The 18,043-nt window shown below is 28.7% G+C and overlaps 6 protein-coding genes across 6 annotated transcripts; 3 read left to right on the forward strand and 3 right to left on the reverse strand.

The window, feature by feature from the left end:
- Positions 1-343: 343 nt before the first annotated feature.
- Positions 344-3,344, reverse strand: OCT59_021612 (Urease; the record flags this gene model as incomplete). The annotated part of the gene is made up of 6 exons (XM_025328766.2): positions 344-917; positions 996-1,504; positions 1,586-1,876; positions 1,942-2,133; positions 2,219-2,758; positions 2,847-3,344. The coding sequence occupies 6 exons, from the start codon at positions 3,342-3,344 to the stop codon at positions 446-448; spliced, it is 2,502 nt and encodes an 833-aa protein (XP_025165229.1). The 3' UTR covers positions 344-445.
- Positions 3,345-3,896: 552 nt separating this feature from the next.
- Positions 3,897-5,073, forward strand: OCT59_021613 (uncharacterized protein; the record flags this gene model as incomplete). Its single annotated transcript, XM_025309684.2, has 5 exons — positions 3,897-4,111; positions 4,185-4,474; positions 4,564-4,602; positions 4,677-4,824; positions 4,885-5,073. 5 exons carry the CDS (start codon positions 3,897-3,899, stop codon positions 4,991-4,993), a joined length of 801 nt encoding a protein of 266 aa, XP_025165228.2. The 3' UTR covers positions 4,994-5,073.
- OCT59_021614 (uncharacterized protein) lies at positions 5,024-6,835 on the reverse strand (the record flags this gene model as incomplete). The annotated part of the gene is made up of 5 exons (XM_066146646.1): positions 6,439-6,835; positions 6,332-6,345; positions 5,228-5,794; positions 5,109-5,163; positions 5,024-5,027 (listed from the first exon to the last, which is right to left on the reverse strand). Exons 1-5 carry the CDS (start codon positions 6,786-6,788, stop codon positions 5,024-5,026), a joined length of 990 nt encoding a protein of 329 aa, XP_066005761.1. The 5' UTR covers positions 6,789-6,835.
- A 1,649-nt stretch (positions 6,836-8,484) lies between these two features.
- On the forward strand, positions 8,485-12,379 carry OCT59_021615 (uncharacterized protein; the record flags this gene model as incomplete). Its single annotated transcript, XM_025322848.2, has 4 exons — positions 8,485-9,114; positions 9,201-9,794; positions 9,863-9,897; positions 9,969-12,379. The coding sequence occupies 4 exons, from the start codon at positions 8,485-8,487 to the stop codon at positions 12,118-12,120; spliced, it is 3,411 nt and encodes a 1,136-aa protein (XP_025165226.1). The 3' UTR covers positions 12,121-12,379.
- On the reverse strand, positions 12,359-14,208 carry OCT59_021616 (uncharacterized protein). The gene is made up of 6 exons (XM_025322847.2): positions 14,017-14,208; positions 13,775-13,930; positions 13,597-13,683; positions 13,480-13,487; positions 13,032-13,400; positions 12,359-12,966 (listed from the first exon to the last, which is right to left on the reverse strand). Exons 1-6 carry the CDS (start codon positions 14,173-14,175, stop codon positions 12,621-12,623), a joined length of 1,125 nt encoding a protein of 374 aa, XP_025165225.1. The 5' UTR covers positions 14,176-14,208; the 3' UTR covers positions 12,359-12,620.
- Positions 14,209-16,658: 2,450 nt separating this feature from the next.
- OCT59_021617 (uncharacterized protein) lies at positions 16,659-17,948 on the forward strand (the record flags this gene model as incomplete). The annotated part of the gene is made up of 4 exons (XM_025332926.2): positions 16,659-16,745; positions 16,811-17,027; positions 17,098-17,417; positions 17,571-17,948. The coding sequence occupies 4 exons, from the start codon at positions 16,659-16,661 to the stop codon at positions 17,946-17,948; spliced, it is 1,002 nt and encodes a 333-aa protein (XP_025165224.2).
- Between the last annotated feature and the right edge of the window lie 95 nt (positions 17,949-18,043).

An 18,043-nucleotide genomic window follows, 5' to 3' on the forward strand; every position in this document is an offset into this window, starting at 1 on the left:
TATCTTTGAAAACCCCTTAAAAATACATTTTGTAAAGTGTATTAAGAAGAGAGAAATAGATGAAAAACCCAATTTTATTAATCATTATATTTATATAAATGTTTTACTATTATTGATTGATTTAAAGATTTAATTTATTGCTCTATTGGGAAAAGATCATGGATTTTTGAAAAATTTATAAAATGTATATTTTCAGTTTATTCTTTTATTAGAAATTTATTAGACAAATTAATTCAAAATGGCAGAGTTAGCTAATTCTAATGGTTGATACAGATTGATTTATTTTAGCTTAATGTTATACCATTGAGTCTCACCTCTTCATGCTATTAGTTTTTCTTTTTTTGAACATTCTTTTAATTTTTATTTTAATAAATAATTTTAATGAATGAATAAATACGTGAGAAATACTATTTTACAGATCCAAGTACATATTGTTAAAAAATTTTTAAAACAAGTAAACCGTTTGAGTTAAAGGTAATTTTGGAATAGGTTCACAAGTACATATAACACCGTCGGCTTTTACAACATAGGTTTCAGGATCAACCTCAATTTTAGGTAAGGTATCGTTTAATTTCATATCTTTCTTGCCAATACCTCTACATTTCTTTACACCTTCAATACGTTTTCTCAAACCATATTTTTGTACATTTCTTTCTTTAATAGATATTTGACTAACAAAAGCAATCGAATTTTTTGCTGCAGCACTTGCATAATGACCAAACATTGGTCTTGAAATAACAGGTTGTGTGGTTGGAATTGATGCATTTGCATCTCCCATTTGCGACCAAACAATTATACCAGATTTCATAACTATTTCGGGTTTTGATCCAAAGAATGCTGGTTTAAACATTACTAAATCTGCAACTTTTCCTGGTTCAATAGATCCTATTAAATGACTTAAACCAGCTGCTATGGCACTATTATAATAACAATCAGAAGATATTGTTAACATATAAATATATGAGCATATTTAATTACATATAATGTGTACTTACGGATTAATAGTGTATTTGGCAACATATCTTTTAATTCTAAAGTTGTCAGAAGGGCCATCTTCATCATTCCCTAATCTTCCTCTTTGCAATTTCATCTTATGAGCTGTTTTCCAAGTTCTTAATACAACTTCGCCGATTCTACCCATAGCTTGAGAATCTGAACTTATAATACTAATAGCACCAATATCATGTAAAACATCTTCTGCTGCAATAGTTTCAGCTCTTATGCGTGATTCTGCAAATGCTATATCTTCTGGTATATTCTTATCTAAATGATGGCATACCATTAACATATCAACATGTTCATCGAGTGTATTTGCAGTAAAAGGTCGAGTTGGATTAGTTGACGATGGAAGAACATTTGGTTCACCACACACTTTAATAATATCTGGAGCGTGACCACCTCCAGCACCTTCTGAATGGTATGCGTGAATTGTACGATTTTTAAAAGCTGCAATTGAATGTTCTACGAAACCAGATTCATTGAGAGTATCAGTATGGATAGTTGCCTATAAAATGAAAGAATGAAAAGAAATCAATATTTTAAGTTCATAAATTTAAAAATACTTATTAATTGATAAAAAACTTACTGCTACATCATATTTGTCACAAACTTCCAAGCAAGTATCAATTGCTGCTGGCGTTGTACCCCAATCTTCATGCAACTTTAATCCCGTTGCGCCAGCTTTAATTTGTTCACTTAATGCGAGAGGATCTGATGCATTTCCTTTACCAGTGAAAGCAAAGTTCATTGGTATATCATCAGTAGCACTAAGCATCATTTCTATATGAGTTTTGCCTGGCGTACAAGTTGTGGCATTTGTACCGGTATTTGGACCAGTACCGCCTCCTACTAAAGTTGTGATACCCGATGAGATAGCCTATAAAATATAATAATTAAGGATTAAATAAATTCAGAAATAAAAATAATAATTTTAGTACAAACCTCTGGAATAAGTTGTGGGCAAATAAAATGGACGTGAGCATCAGTTGCGCCAGCCGTAAAGATATGACCTTCACCAGCAAGTGCCTCTGTAGAAGGACCAACAATGAGACCAGGAGTAACACCTTCCATTACATCAGGGTTACCAGCTTTACCAATATTAACAATTATACCATCCTTAATACCAATATCAGCCTAAAGGAAAAAGAAAAAAAATATAAATATTTTTTTTTTATTGAAATCAAGAAATTTTGTTTAACTATATTATAACATAAATCACCTTGATGATGCCAGTATGATCAACAATTACGGCGTTTGTGATAACCAAATCCAAAGCATCATCAGAAGATATAGAAGTAGCTTGCCCCATTCCTTCTCTTAAAACTTTTCCACCACCGAATTTACATTCATCACCATAAACAGTATAATCTTTTTCAATTTCCAGCCATAAATTAGTGTTTCCTAATCTTAACCGATCACCAACAGTTGGTCCATAAGTATCAGCATAAGCTTTTCGGTCCATTGAATAAGGAACACAATTTAAAGATTGGTCTGCTAATGGATCATGTTTAAAATGTTGAGCCGTAAGATTTTCAACAATTTCGCTGACTTTTGAAATATCAACAGTTCCAGAAGCAAGATTATTTCCTCCAGTGATACGTTTTTTTCCACCAATTTCAACAAGTGTAACTGTTTTAGTTTCACCCGGTTCAAAACGTACTGCAGAACCAGCTGGAATATCAAGTCTTTTACCATAAGATAATTTTCTATCGAAACTAAGTGCTGGATTTGTTTCGATAAAATGGTAATGAGATCCAATCTAAAATTATAAATTATGGAAAATTACGGATTTATTTCCTATTGGTTACAATATTCATGATATCACCGATCACATGAAAAATGCTTACCTGTATAGGTCTGTCTCCAGAATTAGTAACTTTAAGTGATGCTCTTAATCTGTTTTCATTCAAAATAATTTTACCAGGCTTAACAGCAAGAGCACCAGGTGCATCTTCAGTTTCAGTTGGTAAAGAAAATTTAGAGTTATTGGGAATCGGCAAGAAACTTCCATAAAGAGCCAATTCTAAATTTCCATCATCAGAAGAAATTGGGTCATGCACAGTAACAAGATAAGATCCATCAGGGAAAGTTCCTTCGACCTGTACTTCAACTAAGGTTCCTAAAACATCAGGTTGAACATGACGTTTTCCCAACATTTTTTTCCCCATATCCATTAAATCTGCAACAGTATTTGTACCATCTCTCATCATTTCAATTAATTGTGAAGCAATTAAAGCTGCGGCTTCAGTATGGTTTAATTTAACTCCGCGGGCCAACCGTTTTTGAGCCAAATAACCGACTTGATGAAGAATAAGTTTATCTAATTCTCTCGGTACTAACCTCATTATTGCAAGTTTTCGTTTGAAAAAAGTGTAAAAGAATTAGAAAAATAAATAAGATAAAAATTCAGAGGGCTAATGAAGTTAAAAAAATTTTTTTTCCCTATTTCCAAGATTTATAAAAAAATTTATTGGGGGTACTAATCTATTATCGCCCCACAAAAAATCGGCACAAAAAGAAAAGACCGGGTTTATCTAACTAGTTATTAAAGATAAATTTCGGAACGATTGAGCAACTCACATGTGTACTACATTGATAAGGTGAAGATAATACCAATTTTGTTATTACCTTGGGAATTTTATTCATTTAGAATGATCTTGATTTACATTGTAAATTGTATGCCTGTTGAGGATCAACAAAATTCAATTGTTGATAAACATTAATGCAACTTAGAAACCGGAAATCAATGCTTTCCCTTATAGAGATCTAAAGATCTTATTAGATTACAAGATTATTATATATAATAATAAATTTTTTATCGAGAATTTTTTTTTTTAAATACTATTTGTTTGAAAATTCATATTTGTATTTTTTCTTTCATTTTTTTTTAAAAAAACATGTCTACTCAACAAAAAGAGGTTTGCCAATTTGAAGATCATATGTCTTCTTCGGCAACAGGAAGTGTTCATGGACATGGGCATGATCATGGTGTAGGAGAACATGGGCACACTCATGAACAATTAGATAATCCCGGTAAATATACCGAAAGAGAGCCACCAAAATACGAAAAACGTAATTGGAAAGAAAGAGCTTTTACTGTCGGAATTGGAGGGTATGTAATAAAAAAGGAAGTATATTATTTCTTTTTTTATTTGATTAAATTAACATTTTTTAATTTTATTAAGTCCTGTTGGATCTGGGAAAACAGCATTAATGTTGGCATTATGCAAAGCTTTAAGGGATCAATACTCTATTGCAGCCGTAACAAACGATATTTTCACCAAAGAAGATACAGAATTCTTAGTTCGTAATAATGCTTTGCCAGCAGAACGTATTCGTGCAATAGAAACTGGTGGATGTCCACACGCTGCTATCAGAGAAGATATATCTGCTAATTTGGGTGCTCTCGAAGAATTGCATGCTAAATTTAATTCTCAAATATTACTTGTTGAAAGTGGTGGCGATAATTTAGCTGGTAAGCATTGACAAGATGCTCTAAAAATGATTTATTTATATAAATAATTGACCAACCAATGAAATTACGTTAATGTATTCTCTATATAGCCAATTATTCTCGAGAATTAGCGGATTATATTATCTATGGTAAGACTATACCATTTCATCATCATAAATTAATTAACTTATAGCTAAGCTATCCTAAATATTATTTTACATAGTTATTGATGTAGCGGGTGGTGATAAAATTCCAAGGAAAGGAGGTCCAGGCATTACACAATCAGATCTTTTAATCATTAATAAAACTGATTTAGCTGAAATTGTTGGGGCAGATTTGGGAGTCATGGACAGGGATGCTCGTAAAATGAGGTATATTATCTACTTATTCTTATATAATCCAATGTATTTGCTAATATTTTTCATTTATAGGGAGAGTGGACCGACAATATTTACTCAAGTGAAGAACGGCGTTGGAATTCCGCAGGTCGTTGAATTGATATTGAGTGCTTGGAAGGCGTCTGGTGCTGATAATTTTTAAGCATTGTCGAAGGATCTCTTTTCAATTTATTTATCTTAAATATAAAAAAATAAATTAATAATTAATTTTTAATTTCAAAAAAAAAAAAAAAAAAAAATATTATTTATTTGAATACCTGAAATATTTCGTAATCATCAACATAAAATCCTGGTATAGGATTAATATCATTTCTTAAATAATGAAACTTGGGTTCAAAATTAGATCTAGAATTTTCATTACAATTATCGCTAATACTTAAATCAGGATATCCAAAAGTTGGACCTCTTGTTGGATCTTGATAAATTGCTCTACTTGCGTCTTTGACTCTACATAATTTAATATTTTCTTGATTCAAAGCATTTTGATGATGTGAATTATTTAAATTTATTGAAAATATAAATGAGTCAGATGTTGAATAATATTCATATCTGGATGTATACCATCCAATCGGGTTGAATCCTCCAATAATTTGATCATGCCCTCTAATCTTTATCACTACCACACATGCTCCTCTGTTATCGCATTTTAAATGAAAATCACTTGAAGAATATCCATCTCTGGATGCCCTGTATAATAAACTCCAATTGAATTCTAAACGTTTTGTATAATTAATTAATGAATTGTTTCTGTTGCTAATATTGGCGTTGTTGCTGTTATTGTTGCCGTTATTGCCAAAATTATCATCAGATTTCTTTTGTATCCAACATTCTATTAGAGAGGCATGTTTATTAGTTATAATAATAGAATCAATCGGGGAAATTCTTGGTGGTAAAATGACAGATTTTGGATTATATCCTTGTGATAAGAAATATCCATAAATATCTTTCTTTAATGATTTAGGTAAAATTTTCTTAAAAGGATAAACTTTTTTATAATAATCATCTGAAGAAATGTGAAAAAATCTAATTAATGGTATACATGGATTTAACGTTTCTTCTAATCGTTTGAAATGTTCTTTTGGCCAGTTCTCCACTTCATGATATGATGGCAAAGAAGGTGTCTTTGCTATGCCCCATCTCAATAAGTGATCCCAGACCGCTATTTCATCCATCTCTAAATCATCTCTTTCTAACAAAGAAACTAAAACGTGAGTATCTAGAGAAAGATAATCTTCAGATTCAAATAAAAATTTAGGATCATTAGAAATAATTTCCATACAATAATCTTGTAATTTACTACAAGTTTCATGTCTAAAAATTGTGTGAAGTACTTGTACAATGTTTTGTTGAAGCCATGTTTGTCGATTTTGTATCATATATTCTTGTGCGTATTCAATTAACTCATCTAAAATTAATTCGTCTGATGCTACTAACAATTCGAGTATATCAGTCATTCCTTGATTTTTAAAATCTATCACACCTGTATAAATGTATCTTAATATATAAGCGTACAAAAAAGGAAGATTATTTCATGAAAAAAAAAAATCAAAATGAGATCATTTAATAATCAAATCAAATAAAACTTACTTTAGAATTACTTTAAAAACCTTTGGAGAAATGTTTGGTTTTTTCAAGACTATAATACCTTTTTCATCTTTTTTAGCCCATTCATTTGATAACGCTGCACGAAAATAAGGTGAACGAGCCGATAATAACAATGAATGAACATAAAATTCCTCCATTTTACAACAATCATTTTCATGGAAGCAATTATAAGATATTTCTTCATTTTTATTTTTCTTTTTTGAGAACATGTAAGAGGAAGTAGAGTCGGGATATTCCCCACCAATTTTTATAATTACATCATAATTTTGCGAATTTTCAAGAATTTTCAATAAATCCATTGATAAACGATCAAATAGTTTCGCTGAACTCATTATTATTATTTTTTTTTTTAAAGCAAAAGAAATAATATCTTATGACTGAAAGTAATAAAAATTGATCTTTAATCCCATTTTATTTTTAGATACTTGTGATATTGTACTGTACCATAAAAGGGAAAATGGAAAAAAAGCGTAATGTGCAAAGTATTACGAATTTATCCTGGCATGTCACCAAGTTATGTAAAAATGTACTGCGCCTTGTGTTGAATTCCTGATAGTTAATATAAAATTTATAAAGTTTCATAGACATTAAATAGGACAAAATTAAGAAAATTTTGGCTAGAATTAATACAATTTCACGAGTTTTTATTTACTGTATATACCCTCATTTTGTCAAGAAAATCAATAAAAAATATGTTCGATGAACATTATATGATTGAAAAAAAGAAAATTCACGGATCTCTTATCATTTTAAAGTTTTTTCTAAACGTTTTAAATTCTTATGTACGCAATGCAGTCTCATCTTTCAATAAAAGTGCATTTTCGCGTAATTTACATGTATTTGTTTGTTGATACTCTCAGACTGCAAAATTTTATTATTTTTATTATTTTTTCATATTTTTCGTATACTCGGTAGTCGGGACAAATACTATAAATATCGCGTTTCTTTTATTATTAAGAAATGTTTTTGATCCATTGATGAAACAAATCAACTTTGTCCGACTCGATTTGAAATATGCAGGAGAAGTTTGTAATTTTTTTTTTTTCATTATAAAAAGGTTTCTTTCTACAGCAATCTAACTTATTAAATAAAATTGATGTAACACAACTTTTCTACGCATTAATGTCAGCCCACCCACGAGAAAACGTTTTCCTAATAGCATATTTCTTTATTTGTCAAAGCTAAAATTTAAATCAATTAATATTTAATTTATTTTGACAACTAATCGGGACTTCAGCCCAACCGTTTATAATTAAATATAACTTTAATTATATAACTAATTTCCTAAAAATAACAAAATGTATTACAATAATTTTATTGAAATAAATCATCATAATTTATTCATGAATGAAAGTGGAATTGAAGTACAAAGGGGTTTTTTTTTATTGTTAAGAAATTCTTTCCCGTTTTTTTTTTACTATGCCAGATATTGATTAATTTAATTTATGCTCAAAAATTTTGTACAAATAGTTTGTGAATGCGTCATATGCATAACAAAAGTATTTTTTTTATCTGACCCCCCCCCTGATTAGTAAAATATTTATGAGTAAATCTGTAACATGTTTTCTCGTGTTTTTATCTTTTTATGTTACATTAGTTACATTACATAAAAATAGGCAACTATGTTTTGGTATCACAATCCCGTTGATAAATAATTCGGCAAAGTAACGTAAAAAAATTTATTATTATTTGTTATTTATAAACCTCATTACTCTCTCTTGTTCTCTTTGTGTCTCATCGAAATTTTAACGAAAAGAAAAGAGTCTAATAACTGATCCAATCAAATGCTCGAGAATTGATCTCTTTTTGTTTTGTTTTAATAATTAATTTTATTCACTGTACAATAAGTTTTCTTAATTTCCCTTCATTTCAATTTTTCCTCTAGTTAAAAAAATTTTTGATTATAATTTATGACATAAAAGTTATTAAAAAAAAATAGTCAAATAAAATCAATAAATTCTCCCCGGTTGGAAAATTTACATAAACTTTCTGTTAGCATAGTTTCACTATTAAAGTTCTCAAAAAAACATGGAAATAAATTCCTCCATCTCTACGACACTTATTTCTGAGGGCAAAGAGACTGTGGAAACCGCACCTCAAGCTACTGAAAATAGTGAAAATAATAATAGTGCACAGAAAGAAATAGCTAGTATTAAGCAGGATAGTTTGAACCAAAATTATTCTGGTGCACTTTCTATTTCTACAAAAATTGCACCTAATAACGATAATCAAGATAATGTTGAGACTCCAACTCAAGCTAATCCGGGTGATTTATTTAATTATAATAACTCAGAAATTTCACAAAATTCATTGAATAGAACACCAGGTGTTCCAAATTTACAAGACCCCCCTACGAAGAAGCAAACTTTAACATCAGGAGCATCAGGGGCAACAGTTAATGATGCTCCTTTAATATCACCGAAAATTATTGAATTACGTCGTTCAGAGTCTGTAAATTCTACGTCATCATCTAATGCTCATGATTCATCTCAACCACTTCCTCCTGTTAACACTATTGCGAATTCTACTTTGAAATGGAAAATAGCAAGAGATTATGTTACAAAGACAAAAAGTGCATTGGGAGCTTTTCCTAAGGGTCAACTTGATAAAGATTTACTCGCGAGACTGGAACAAGAAAATTCTCAGTTGCCACCACAGGTTTGTAGTTACACAATTGTTCAACAATTCAAGTGATGGTGACGTCATTACAATTTATAATTTAACTAACATATAACAATTGTTAGGACTCTACTGAATTTTTACTTGCGCGTCTTGAACGTCAAAACAATATTTTGGATAATGATCCAAAATCAGTTTGCATTCAATCTAATGTACTCAAAGCTAATTTTGAAACCGTACAATCACTTATTGATGATATTAACACAAGTCCCACAAGTGAAAATGATATGTCTGATTTAGTTCCAATCCTTGAAGAAAAAGATGATGACGAAGCTTCAAAAACTATTGATTGGGATTTCTGGTCTGCTTTGATTCAAGATTATTCATCGGTAGCCACGAAATTACCTCATCTTCTTTCAGCAAAATTACAACAAGGTCTACCGCCAAAATTGAGAGGTTTAGTTTGGCAATCGATGTGTCAAGCTTCTTCTACTTATTTAGAAACAATGTATTCTCAATTATTGTCCGAATCTTCACCATATGATAGAATCATTCAACGTGATCTCGCAAGAACATTTCCTCATATTGAAATGTTTAAAGAAGAAAATGGTAAAGGTCAAACAATGTTATGGAATGTATTGAAAGCATACAGTTTATATGATTCATTAGTGGGATATTGTCAAGGTCTTGGGTTCTTGGTTGGACCTCTTTTAATGAACGTAAGTTATTAAAAAAAAAAAAAAAATTTCAATTTTATCTAAATTATTTTATTTCGTTTCCTTATTAGATGAATGAAGCACAGGCATTTTGTGTATTTGTTCGGTAAAAATTAATTTCACGTATTTTTTTTTTTGTCAAATTAATTTAATATTCTAATTCATTTGTTTTAATAGATTGATGGAAACCTATGATATGCGAACGATGTTTACACTAAATATGGAGGGCCTTCAACTTCGACTTTATCAGTTTTCAGCACTTCTCTCACAAATTCTTCCAAAGCTTCATGCACATTTTCAACTTCATGCTATACATGCGGCGATGTTTGCTTCACAATGGTTTTTATCATTATTCGCTTATACATATCCATTACCTTTAGTTCTTCGAATTTACGATGTAGTATTTGCAGAAGGAGCTCCTGAAACAATTATGCGTGTAGCGATTGCATTGTTAAAAAAGAATGAAGCAAGTTTACTTGAAATTGATGAATTTGAAGATTTATTGGAGTTTCTTACTTCACAACTTTATGATGCGTATGATAATGAACCGACTGGATTAATTAACGATGCTATGGGTTTAAGTAATGTGATTACTAAAGCTAAATTAGATCAATTGAACACAAATTATGTTAAAGAGTTAGAAGATCAAAAGAAACGTGCTGAAAAATTGGTGGCAATACGGTTCAATGGAAGATTTGACAAATCTCAGAACGAGAAAAATAAGGATGCTAAACAAAATGAGAAACGTGATAAACCAAAACGTTGGTCATTTAATGCACTTCCAAATTCAAGACAATCTGTTTCTTCAGTTTCTTCATTAAATAGTATATCCAGTGACTCTTCGACTCATGATAATGAGAATACTTCAACATCTTCATTTTCGCAAAAGACTATAAATTCTGGATTACTACATCAACAAATTGAAGATTTAGCTCTAGCGTTATCTCAACTTCAAAAGGAACATGCAGATGTAACCGAACAATTAGTTATTGTGAAAATGGAAAAAATGGATTTAGTTACAGAGTTGGAAGGATTAAAGAAAAATGTTCGTGGTCTCGAGAAAGAAAATAAACGAATGTCTTCATCTCTGATTTCACTTAATTCTAATGAATATGGTGAAGAAGGGGCAATATTGTCTAGAAGGACTTCAGGTTCATCATTTATATCAACGAGTGGTCCAAATCAATCACCTGAAGATCTTAATATAACACCGAGACCTTCAACAGAAGTTAATACAAATAATATTCATAAGAGAAGAACATCAGATTCAGATGTATTGAATAAACCACGTCGTGGCTCGGCAACAAGTTTTATGTCAATGTCAAGACTATATTCAACGTCTTCATCATCTATAATATCACAACCGACTACTAATACGTCACAGTCAACGTCTATATCTACGCCCGCTTCAGAATTCGGAGAAATTGATTTTAACGAACAAAATAAAATTACAATACCAAGCGAAACAGCAATAACTGATGAATTAATACAAGTTAAAATGGAAAAATTTGAACTGATGCAGGAGAACGATGTTTTACACAAGATAATTGCTGAATCGGAAATTTCATTGAAAAATTCAAAACTTGCGAATGAAGCATTACAAGAAAAGAATATCTTCTTGAGAAAAGAGATTGAAAGGTTGGATGAAGAAGTGACACAAGCAGTTTATGAACAAAGCGTAATGGAACCACAAATTAAAGAAGTAAAAATTTTGAGATTGCAAAATGGAAAATTAAAAAAAGAGATGGGAATATTAAAAGCCAAAGTTGAAATGCTGGAAGGACCAGAAAGGGATGCTGCTTTAAATGAAGATGATGTAATTTATGATAATAGTGATATAGCACAAGATGATAATGGTAGTAATAAAAGTAGAAGAAGTTCATTTATGAATTTCTTTAACGGAAATACATCAGATGGATCTTCGTCGCCTGTACATAATATTATTAGAAGAGAAAGCGGGACAACAAAATCCACGTCAAATTTCACAATGGATGCCGAAGATTTACCGTCAATTAATGCTGGAAATGAATACGAATTATCAGATGATTTAGATGAATTTGATATAATACCACAATGTAATGGAGAATGTTTTTCTGCTAAAAGAGTGGATGAATTAGAACATATGGTAGCAGATGTTAAATTACGTTTGGCGGAGAGTGAAGAATCAAGAGAAACTATGAGTGCACAATTGAACGGATTGAGAATGTTAATAAATGGTTATAGTAATAATGAAGTAGCTAGACCGATGTCACCTGGTAATGCTCCAAAGAGTAAACAAGAAAAACGAATGAGTACAATGTCTTTAACTTCATTTTTCAGTGGCTCATAATCATCGTCATGTTCACATCAAAATATTTTGTTTATACATATTTTTTTTCATAAATAGAGTTATTTATTTATTTGATATTTTTTTTCCTCTTTTGTTTTTGTATTATTTTGTATTATAGCATTTTTAAAATATACATATATTTTTAAATTAATTACACTTTAGATAGTTTAATTATTTATTGTTTTCTAGAATTAAAAAAAAACACAAAATATATCAATATTAAATAATAAAGTGTACATTAGTTTAATTTATATTTATTAAAATATTCATTGGAGTTCAATGATTACCTTTATTACGATAAAGCCGACTATAATAATTACTACATCTATCAGAAATGCTTAAAATTTATATATATGTGTGGAGTGAAAATTTAAATTAGTTTTGGAAGCGTTCAATAATTATATATCCTAAATATAACCTATTTGCAACATTTCAGCGCCATCATATATCTTATTTGTGAACGGTATAAAGTATTTAGACCAATCAAATAATCTTTTTTTTTACTTTTTACCAAATGATTTTAAATGTCTATCTGCCAATACAGGATTTTTATTATGACAAAATGTGACTTCAATTTCTTGATATGGTTCTTTAAATGATATAACATATGAAGAATTCGCATCCTCAATATCAATCACTCTTCTTAACCATTCAAAAAATTCATTTAAGAAATTTAAACATATAACTGCATCCCACATTTTATCTTTTCCTCTAACCATTCTCGGTATCTCCAAAGTTTTAATTTCTTTTAAACTACACAAATTTCCATCATCATCTCTAAAACCAACAATGATTTTTGGTAATCCAATAAGAAATGATTGTGCCCAAAATTTAATCAACTTATATCTAAATATTAATGAACTAATGTTAAATTAATTTTTTAATTTAAAGAATTAATCAAATATCCATACCTTTCAAATAAAAAATTATCTCTTTCGTTTTTGAGAATTTTAGTAGTTTTTAATTCAATATATCTATTAATCGGATTCTCAGGATATGGCGGTTTAACGTCTATAAGACAATCAACTTCTGCTCCCATAATCAATCTATTTTTTCCCAAAGATGTTTTAGACACAGAACAATATTGAATATTCGTGTTAACTATCGTATTTTTACGAGCTAATAATTCGGGATCATCGGGAGATTGTATTTCAGTCGCAGGTACACCAATTGTACATAATGCCTCAAATTTATATCCCCAATATCCCATTAATTTAGCTTTTGGTGTACTTCCTTCACGATATAGTCGTGTTTGTTCTGTTTCATGCTCTTCAATGAAACTGTAGGTTTGATAAAAATAAAAAGATTATCGAAAAAATTTATCTTTTTTTAAACAAGATAAATAATAATGTAACTTACATTGTATTCTAGAATTTAAACATAAAAAATAAAATAATAAAATTAAATATGCAAGAAAAAATATATATACAAAAATACATAAAGGATAATTAAATAATTAAGTGCAACTATGCTAACATTATATAATGTAGCTCCAAATTCCCAAGATTCGTTTCTATTATATGGAGTACACAACAACTTCGTGAAAATTCCTCTCCAAGAAACCTAAATAAAAACAGAATTTAGACTAAAAATAAAGAATTGTTCCTGGACTCATAGAAATCAAGAAAAAGATTACAGATTCATGTAAACTTACAATATCAGCTTTGACTTCATCGCCCTTAGTTTCGTTTAAATGAATCAAAGCGTCCAATAAAGAATGAATTGGCTCAGGCCCTTCAGATTTTTGTATTAAATTTTCATATCCAACTGATAGATTACAATCTTCCAAATTGGGAGGATAATAATACCTCTATAAAAAAAGATAAACAAAATCATCAGCGATTCTGATTTTTTCTACAATAACAATAATAACAATGAAAATTGGTTACAACTTACCGACTCTCTATCATCCATATGTAATTGACGATTTTCATCGTAACTAAAACACGTAATTTCAACAGGTTGTTTAAATTCAACACATTTCTTATTAAAACGTTTAAAAGGATGAATAGGAAATTTATAAATATTTGAATCAGGATGTATACTTTGTTCCATTATTCTTCGAATAGCTACTATAGCTAATGTGACAAGCAATTTTGCATTTTTGGTTAATGCTGAAATATCAATTGTGACTTTCAACCTTTTAAAAAAACGGCAATAGGTGTAAAAAACCTGATTTTGTGATAAAAATTCCGGATTTTGCCGGAATTTAAAGTACAATCATTTTGTTTCCCATAGAACTCGTGACATCATTCAATAAATGTTCCTGCAGACACAATTTTAATATTTTATGAATTATTATTTACATATACGTAGCGAAATAAGTGGTTTGGCATTAAAATGATACAAAAACTAAGTAAAAAAATACCAACAATTAATACACATGTTATAGCATTTTTACATACATACATACATTGAAGTTCTTCATATGATAATGGTTGCAATTTGAGATCCTTGAATGTATCAACTAAGGTAAGTGAATTGTTGCTATCTGAAGAGATGTAATTTGATCCATCACATGCTGACAGTTGTCACATGGTTCCTTGACACTCAATTCCTTTCGATTCTTCTTGGGTAGAGAGAGGGTAAGTGTGTACAAATCTACAGGATTTTGATGGAATTTCATCTGTCCAATCATAGCCTCAAATGGAACTGACATTAAGCAATTCCCCAAACTGTATTTGCAGTTATTCAGTTTTTCTTAGGACATTTTGATAATTTCTTCCCAATTGTAATATTTCCATTTTTGTACTTTCGATTGTGCACATTTTTTGTTCATTTGTTTTGGACAATGAACTGATGCACCCATCATGAATCTTACTACCATTCCTTTTCTTTTTGAAATTTCTCTTTAGTATATTTATAAATTTACAGTTGCTGGTTTCAAATCCTGATTTGGCTGAATGATGATCAAACTTTTCGCTAAATGATTTAAACTTTTCTTCAAATAATTTCATTTTCTTAAAGGTTGAAAGTTTGGGTTTAAAGAAGAGTCCAGGTATTCCAAATAGTAAGAATCAGTATCAGACAAAATTTGTGTAAGAATACTGTTTTTCCCTTTAGATCCAAGAATATGATTTTTGTTTCATTTTATATAAAATATGTTTTTTGAATTTGTTCAAGCATTTTTTTTGTACTTTCTCTACAGTTTCTCTTCTTATCTGAATGGTATTATGAATTTTGAAATTAGATTTTTCTGCCATTTTTCTTTTAAATTTTCCAGCCAATTGAACAGTTTTAAGAAAGATACTATTAAATACAGCAAAATACGGCAAATAAAGTAACTAATAAAATAAACTTACTTGATATGTCATTAATTCAATAATAAATGTGTGACTCATTAGTTGTGAATAAAACAATTTTAACATTTTTAAAATGTTTTAAAAATGGTTTGAAACATTAAGCATTTTACTAGCCTTTATTATGTAATATATATTTGTAATAAAATTTTAAGCATTTTATTATAATATATATTAATTTTAAATTTTCTGAAAATCAATTAAATTAATAAAATCATTTTTATTATACATCTTATTTTATATTATGTGAAGTACAATTTATGTAAGGAATTGATGAAACCTTTCAAAAGAAGAAATTTTTATGATTGCAGATGCTAAATTGTTTGAATTCACTTTGTATATAAAGATGATCAAATCACCAATCATACATAAATATGATAATCTAAATATTATAAATTTCAAAATTATCATTTTTACAAAATTACAATGTTTTATTAACTGACCTCTTATTATAATTTCTTCATACATAGAATGTTAAATAGGAAGTTTTTTTTAAAAAAAATATCTGATTCATTTAAAACAAATTTATTATTACAAGTTTAATAAATTATTATTTTTATAAATAATAATATTAGTCCAGATCAAAAAATAACCTTTCTATATTTTTTCTTATTGTAACTTACTTTTTCACTTTAAAAAAAATGACTTTAAGATTACTAATTTTCATGAAAGAATTTTCAGAATTCATAAGTAAAGTAAATTTAAAGTATAAAGAAAAAATAGGTATATATATATAGAATTTTTTTTTTTCATTCAATTTCTTATTTAATGAAATGAATGTCTCTCAATTTTAATAGGAATTGCAGTGTCAGAAGGAGTAGATAGTATGATGTTATGTTATTTATTAAATCAATATCAGGAAATCAGATTACTGCTTTTATTATAGATTATCAATTAAGAGAAGAGAGCACAAAAAAAGCATTTCAAGTTTCTAATATTTTATTTACATTAGGTAAACTTTTAAAATTAAATACTAGTTTATATTAATAAAATTAATAATACATTTTTTTTATTTAGAGATTAATAATCAAATAATGAAAATTCAATGAAAAAAAGTTGACCTTTCAGATTTAACAATTAATAATTCTAATTCTCCATTTCCTACACAATCATAGTATGAAACATTTGCTAGAATTGAAAAATATAAATTATTAACAAAAGGATGTAATGAGTATAAAATTTTATCATTATTTGTAGGATATCATTTAAGTGATCAATTAGAAACTTTAATTGGCTTCAATGTCTATTATAAGTAAATTTCCTGTTATAAGAAATATTGAAGCTATTGGATTACAAACTGTTAGACCATTATTATTTGTAACAAAGGTATTACTCATCAAAAGTTTGTATTTTTTCTGTTTCTTTTTAATTGATAAATATATACTTATCAGGATAGATTGAAAGAAACTTGTATTAATATTCCTTGGGTTAAAGACCCTTCAAATCAATCAATGGATCATAAAAGAAATGTTATAAGATTTTCATTAGATAAATTTAATAAAAGATATCATGTTGAAGGAAAAGAGGAATATGAACCTTTAACTACAGAAGGATTATCAAGGTTTATGAGCCACATGGAATATCATAAAAATTGTGTAAATTCAAAAGGTATTTGGAAAAAAATATGCATAAACAAGATTTATCTTATTTAATTAAATAACTTTTTTTTATATCACAGTGAATGAAATCATAAATCATTCAAGGGTTAAATTTGATAAAAATAATGGAATTTGTACATTAAATTTACCTGATTCAATTCCATCTTTTCATTGGATATTACAGAAACATTTAGCTACAAGAATAATAAGTAAAATAATAACATTTGTTAAATGTTTGGAACAACCTCCAAGATTAGAATCCGTATTGAGATTTTATGATCATATATTGTCTTTTTCCACTTTATCTTCTAAAACATCTCAAATTCTCCTTTCACATAACAAGACTTCAAGATACAACAATATTACATTGAATAATGTTTTATTATGTTATGAAAAAAAAGTTAATCACGTTTCGGGCATACCTTATGGACATGACATTTTGTAGACAACCATGTACATCTAAAGAAGAAACAAAGAATATTGTAATAATTCAGAATGGTCAAGTTGTATTATGGGATAAAAGATTTTTGTTGGTATAAATTTTGTTTCACAGGAAAATAAGAAAGAAACATTGAAAGACAACAACAATTCAATTCCCTTACAACCACAATATTATATAAGAAGATTATGCAATAAAGACATTTATGATATAATTGAAATGAAAATGGAAGCAATTCATGCTACATATAAAGATATAATTGAAAGATATAAAAAAAGTGTACCTCCCATTGCTAGATTTAGTATTCCGGTAGTTATTGAAAAGTCATATATTGTTTTCTCGGACAATATTTTACGTGAAAGTGAGAAAATTATTAATATACCTACTTTGGGAATATCCCTGAATCCGGAAAGTATCTCTTGTTGGGCCAAATTTCGTGGGAATACTCTTATTGGCATAGATGAACTCATTGAAAATAGTTTTATCACCTAATAAAGCATAATATTCTTGTAAATTAAAGAATTTGGAATAAAAAAAAACTGGAATGCAAATAATTACAATCAACGAAAAAGTAATCATACAATAGC

Source organism: Rhizophagus irregularis, chromosome 30 (genome assembly GCF_026210795.1).
Source record: "Rhizophagus irregularis chromosome 30, complete sequence".
NCBI lineage: Eukaryota > Fungi > Glomeromycota > Glomeromycetes > Glomerales > Glomeraceae > Rhizophagus > Rhizophagus irregularis.